Source organism: Zingiber officinale, chromosome 1B (genome assembly GCF_018446385.1).
Source record: "Zingiber officinale cultivar Zhangliang chromosome 1B, Zo_v1.1, whole genome shotgun sequence".
NCBI classification, from domain to species: domain Eukaryota; kingdom Viridiplantae; phylum Streptophyta; class Magnoliopsida; order Zingiberales; family Zingiberaceae; genus Zingiber; species Zingiber officinale.
In genome coordinates this window covers 80455295-80462164 of record NC_055986.1, presented here as the reverse complement: position 1 = coordinate 80462164, position 6870 = coordinate 80455295, and the positions used below count along the sequence as shown (strand labels likewise).

The 6870-nt window shown below is 40.0% G+C and overlaps 1 protein-coding gene across 1 annotated transcript; it reads left to right on the top strand.

Moving 5' to 3' along the window:
• The first annotated feature begins 288 nt into the window (after positions 1 to 288).
• Positions 289 to 1209, top strand: LOC122039193. The gene has a single exon (XM_042599104.1). It carries the CDS (start codon positions 289 to 291, stop codon positions 1207 to 1209), a length of 921 nt encoding a protein of 306 aa, XP_042455038.1.
• Positions 1210 to 6870: the final 5661 nt, after the last annotated feature.

Sequence of the window (6870 nt, the reverse complement as noted above, 5' to 3'; positions counted from 1 at the left end):
TCCACCTGTCCCGTCGCCATCCAAACTGCTTTCCACGTGTCACCTCGCGCCTCCTCTGCAATCTCCTTGTTGCCGCATTACGCCCACCGTCTATTCATTTGCCCTACCCAACTAAGACCGCCAGCTGTCGCTCCCAGCCAATTAGAGACGGAAAAGGCATTGATACACGTGCAGATATGGACACGTGTCGGATTCCTTTGTGCTATTTAACTTACTCCGCCTTTGCACGTCGTCAGTAGCGGGACCGATAAATGAAATTAGATTAAAGCGGAGGGATCGAAGTGGAAGATGGAGCGGAGAGGCGGTTGCTGCATCGGCATCGCCATGTACGGCGGAGGCGGAGACGCCGAGGCGGCGTGGAGGATGGGTCGGATCATGCTGAGGTTCCGCCCGATCGCCCCCAAGCCGGCCGCCGGTTCCTCGGAGGTCGTCTCCGCCGTCTCTGAGTTGTCTCCTCTGGGAAGGAAAACGAGGCGGAAGGGTTCTGGCGCTGCTTCAAGAGGGAGGAAGAAGAGGAAGGTGGAGGCCAAGCCATCGCCGTATTGTAAGGATGATCAGAAGGCGTCGGAGTTGTCTTCCTCCGCGAACACCACAACGACGATCTGCTCGCCCACGATCGTGACGCTCCCACTGATGCCGGAGGCGGACGAGCGGAGGGGCGACACGGCGGAGCGCCAGCGCACGTCTTCTGGATCTGAGCGTCCGCTCCTTGCGCCGGGGTGGATTGGGTGCGAGGAGGCGGCGGCGAGGGCGCCTTGGCTGGTGACGGCGGTGGGATCGTGGGTGACGGTGGAGAGCGTGACGGACACGTGGAGGGAGTGGGAGGTCGCTTGGAGGAGCGACGAGGCGGTGCGGGCGGCGCTGGCGGTGGACGAGTGCCCCGGGTTGATATCCGACGAATGGAACCGGGTCACGTGGACCAACGAAGCGTACCGGAGGATGGTGGCGGGCGACAGTTCGGACGAAGGCGCCGGCGGAGGCAGAGCGGAGGAGGAGGCGCGAGTGAGGCTGGTGGCTCGGGCGGCGGTGCCGGCGGCGGATGCGTGTCGGGCGTTCACGTGCAGGATGCGGGTTCACTACAGGAAGCAGCCCGGGAGGCCGGAGCGGGCCTTGTCGTCGCTTGCGGCTCCGTGCGACGTGTGGAGGCTGGACGACGGCGGCAGAGCGTGGAGGATCGACGTGAAGGCAGCGTTAAGTCTCAGCCTGTAGCGCGTCCGCAGGAAATTTAAAAAAAAAAAAAGGTATGCGTGTAAATCTGTGTGTGCATAAGAAGCGGAATGGCTCTGTATCTCTCCAACAAGAATTTGGTGTCGCATGAGCTTGAAATAAGGCTACAGAATGAAATACTTAAACTAGAAAAAAAATTGAAATATAAGTCTAAATTTTTTGAAAAGATTGCGATGTCATTTATGAGAGATTTGCAACCAAGTTTTAAATTTTGGAACTAACTGACGTTCAATTCTATCTTAAATATAACAATCGGTAAATTAGAGAAAATTCCTAATTATAATATTATTTGCAAGTAATTTTCATGTCAAAAATACTGTATTTTTTACTCTCTGTATTTAAAGTTATTTGATTCAATTTTTTCATCTAAATATCATTATCAAAAGTGTCCTTAACATATTTTAGATAAAAAAAATTTAAAAAATAAATATAATTCTTCTTAAATTAAGTATTTTAAATTAGAATTCAGAATTTTTTTTTTAAATTATCCTCATATTTTTTAACTGTAAAAAAATTAAAAATAAATATAATTTTTATTAAATTTAATATTTTAAATTAGAATCAAGTATATTTTTTATCAAATTCATCACGGCTATCTAATTGTCCTTTAGAATTTTTAGGTATAAAAAAATTTCAAAATGAATATAATTATACTTAAATTCAGCACTTTAAATTAAAATTAAAATCGAGTATTCTTTTTTTATCAAAATTACTTTTCATATTTTGTAAGTAAAAAAAAAATCTAAAAATCGATATAATTTCTATTAAATTTAATACTTTAAGTTAAAATTGAATATATATTTTCTATCAAATTACGTACGTTTTTTTTCTTACTTAATATAATTACTCTTAAATTTAGCATCATTAAAAGAAAATCTAGTATATTTTTCATCCAATTAAGGTGGAAAAAGAGTGATGTTAAATTTGATAAAAAAATACTAAATTTTAATTTAATGTGCTAAATTTAAGAAAAATTATACTTATTTTTGAACTTTCAAATATCAGGGGTAATTAGATAAATTAATGTAATTGTTGGATATATATGAATGGAGAAGAGGTGGAAGAGACATGGAAGCCTTAGTCTATTTTGCCCGGTCGGCCACAGTGAAGCTTGCGTTCAGCACTTGGCAAACACCAGCCAACTCAAGTTATTTCAACAAATAAGTTGAATTTATTTCGTGTAATTTAAATTCAACTACGTCTCCGAAAATCTCCGATAACGGATTGTTTTTTGCTAACAATCTTGAAACAGATTCGATTATGTTGAGATGACTACAGAACATAATGTTGAGGTGCAACAAACTCAACACGTGCAGACCCTCTCCGCCCCGATTGGAACTATGTTAATTAGTCACGGGGAAAAGTTAGAGAAGTTCAGTGGACTGAACTTCAAGAGGTGGCAGCAGAAAATGCTTTTCTACTTGACCACGCTCAATCTAACTCTGTTCTTGAACGAGGACCCTTCCAAACGTGCTGAGGATGCTGATGCGCAAACCATTAACGCAGTGTAACCATTGACTCATTATGAGTTCCTTTGCCGAAACTACAGCCTCAACTTTCTTGCCAACTCGTTGTACGTTGTGTATAGCATGAAAAGAATAGCTAAGGAGTTGTGGGAGTCCCTAGACAAAAAGTATAAGACGGAGGATGTAGAGGCCCAGAAGTTCATCGTGGATTGATTCCTAGATTACAAGATAGTTGACTCCAAGACGGTGATCAACCAAGTCCAGGAGCTTCAGGTGATCTTGCACAAGATCCACTCAGAAGAGATGGTTCTGAGTGAAACCTTCTGTTGGTCCGGGTAAGCTGGCTGGAAAGGGTTGAGTCACATGAAACACAAAAAAAAAATTCCTTTCTCATCTTTCAACTTAGATTAGCGAAGCAATTAAAATAGAAATAACAACTTAAAGAAAATAAGTAAAAGGTCAAGAATTACTTGGTTACAATCTAAATGGTTGTTAATTCAAGATAGATGAAAGCTCACTAAGAATCTCCATCGCTGAAGGCGGAGAAGCTTTTTACACACAATGAAAGCTCAGAAAAGACTAAGAAAATGAATACAAACGTTGTTACATCTTTTCTAGGTCTAGGGGTCTTTTTATAGTCCTAGAAAATCTTATTCGCAGGCTGAAGGCGCCTTCCATAGGGCTAGGAGGCGCCTCTAGCGAGGCCAAGGATAAAACTTTATCCTTTTCCGTAACGGCCAGAATTGCTTGGCCGAAGGCGTTATTCTTTTCCGTAAAAATAAGTATAATTACTCTTAAATTCAACACTTTAAACTAAAATCGAGTATATTTTTTTTATCAAAATTGTCTCTCATATTTTTTTAAGTAAAAAAGTCTAAAAATAGATATAATTTCTATTAAATTCAATACTTTAAATTAGAATTGAGTATATTTTCTATCAAATTGAGTACGATTTTTTTCCTACTTAATATAATTCATCCTAAATTCAGCATTATTTTAAGAAAATCTAATATATTTTTCATCCAATTAAGATGGAAAAAGAGTGATGCTAAATTTGATAGAAAATATACTAGATTTTAATTTAATGTGGTGAATTTAAGAAGAATTATACTTATTTTCGGACTTTTTATATGTAAAAATATCAGGGGTAATTAGATAAATTAATGTAATTGTTGGATATATATGAATGGAGAAGAGGTGGAAGAGACAAGGAAGCCTCATTACAAGAAAACCCCTCATAGACATCGGTTGAACAACAGAGGTTTTAAGCAAATTTCGATGTCTTTGAGTATTTTACACCGGTTTTTCCAAAATCGAAGTCTATGAGCGCAAATTTTCGCTCATAGACATCAGTTTTTTTAGCCGATGTCTATGAGCGCCTTTTTTGCGTTAATAGACACCGATTTTAACAGCGGTTTTTAAAACCCGGTGGTTATGATAGTTTCCTTGTTCTATCTACGAAATCAGATAGTAAAAAATCGTTGTTAAAAGTGGTGTTAATGAACCAAAATAATATAATATAATTTTTCCACCAATACTTTGCCAAAATTTGCAACACTTCACTCTTCCCTCCAAACCTAAACCTATATCACGCCGTCCACCGTATACCATCGCGATGCCACCACCACTTTCCTCCTCGTCGCTGGTCGTCTGACCATCTCTCTCAGCCTCATCTCCCTCTTCCCCTTCCTAGATCGACGACCCTTCCTCTCCCAATCAGGATCAACACACAACTCCCTTGCTTCTCCGTCCAACCACATTGCATCTCCTCCAACTCCTCCCTTTGGGTGAGAAGACGAGCCCTTCTTCACATTCCGGTAGTTTTTCTTTATCCATCTCTGGTCCAGCATTCACTGCCACCGCTGGAGTCCTTCTTCGCATTCCACTCCCTTGCTGATGCTGCCGTCTCGTGCCCTTTCAAAAGCCCTTTTCATTTCGTTGCCATGGGTATGCCTTCGATCCCCTTTGTTCTTCATCTCTTCTATGTTTCTGTGATCTCGATTTTGACTCCTGGTTTCCTCTTTTGTTTTCGTTTGGTGGTTTTTGTTGCAGCTAAGATCAAGATCGGCATCAACGATAGGCCTCCTCCTTAGTTTCTATATGATTTCCTGTGAGTCAAGACCTCGATCGCGATTCTGCATGCCTTTACTTTTGTTTTGGTACCACTTTTTAGGTTTAGGAAGAATTGGGAGGTTGGTCGCTAGAGTCACGCTTCAGAGCGATGATGTGGAGCTCGTCACCGTCAATGATCTGTTCATCACAACTGACTACATGATACTCTACTTGTAGTGTGCGTATTAGTTTAGTTCTTTGGTTTCGATTTTGGTGGCTTGATTTGATATTTTTTAAGCATCCGTGCAGAGTGGGTTCGCGCCCTATTGTTGCTACTTTATGATTAACTATATGATTAGTTTTTCCTTGAATCTTGAATCTAACACTATACCGTGGCTAATGAATTGTAGACATACATGTTTAAATATGATACCGTGCATGGACAATGGAAGCGTCATAAGATAAAAGTGAAGGATTCCAAGGCCCTTCTCTTTGGAGAGAAAGAAGTTACTGTCTTTGGCATCAGGTCTTTAAACTCATGTTATTTGTGTCATACTGATAGAAGAAGCTGCTTTCCATGTTTCAATTTTGGTGAAAGTTGTTTACAGAGATTGTGGTTTGTGTTTAGAAACCTTGAGGAGATTCCTTGGGTCGAGACTGGAGCTGAGTTCGTTGTGGAGTCTGACTGGTGTCTTCACGGACAAGGACAAGGCTGCTGCTCACTTAAAGGTAGGTGAGAATGACTACATCGCAGGTTGCATTTCTCCATTGGATCTTCTTGCATTGATGAAGAGGAATCTAGTTTTGCAAATCAAGGAATGAGATTAATGTTACGGACTAGTTTTATGTTGTTTGTGTCTGATGCTTGTGCATGTGGATTTAATGTAATTAGTGATCAGGTTGGTCACTTTAGTTACAAAAATACATACTTCGTGCAACTAATATACATTCGATTTTAGGATCTTCATTCTAGATTTTTTTACTTCCCACCATTTCACATTTTTTTTCCTATTGATTCTTGAGTCATGGTCGGATTAGAGACCCAAATCTGCTGACCATTACATGTGGATTCACTGGCCTCGAAGTTCCTTAAAACTGTGAATGAAAAATATATGAATTGCATTGACTCAAAAAATTTATGACATAAGAAGGTACGTGTTGATAAATCTGATTTTGTGAAGCCGTTTGAAGCACAAGTTCATATGTTGGTGCTAGCATATGAAGGTGGTGTTGATTTTGTCTTTTCAAAGGTGACAAATCTAAATATTGACTTCATATTTGTTAGCTTGCATAGATTTTTTTTTTTTTTTTGCATGTAATGATATTCTGCATGTTGTTGTCCATAGTAATAATCTTGTTCAATGTCTCATTATTTTTATAAGACAGCCGGATGATTTGGATATTTCTTTGTGTAGCTTTCACTGGATTTTGACTATAATCAATATTGAGAAGGAGATTAATTTTTTGTTGGATCTTCTTGGTCACCGCATTCATGATCAAGATTGGGAATATGTTGTCAATATGTAAGTTTTTTGACTTCTTTTCTTACCTTTGTTGAAACATGGATGTATTTTGATGTGACAATACAATTCCCACGGGTTATATACATGAAGGGCCTTGAAAATGTATAACGCGGAGGCGGGAAGGAAAGGGAAAAAACAACCAACACGGGTAGTTGTCAAGCAGTGGCGGATCTAGGGGGGAGTGGGGGTGTGCTTGAGCACCCCCTTGCTCCCGAAAAATTCCACCAGTATGCTGCAGTCCAAGGGGCAGCGAGAAGGAAAACAAGCTCCAGCTCCCTTCTTTGAGCACCCTCTTCCTTTTATGTATAGATCCGCCACTGTTGTCAAGGTATGTCCTTTTGATTAACAACTATTTCACTATCCTAGAAGGAGTTATTCCAATATTTCTTTTCAAACATATGCTCCTCAACAACCGGATGCGGAGCAATGTAGTTTTTATATCATGTGATATATGAAAGATATAATTGAAAATTTTGAAGTTGACCACAAGGATTCACTTCCAACAATGGTAATAATACAATATCTTCCATTTTGCATATAAGACCTAAAGAAAATTTGTTGCATTTTCCAACACTGCTTCAGTATCATAATTGATTTGATAT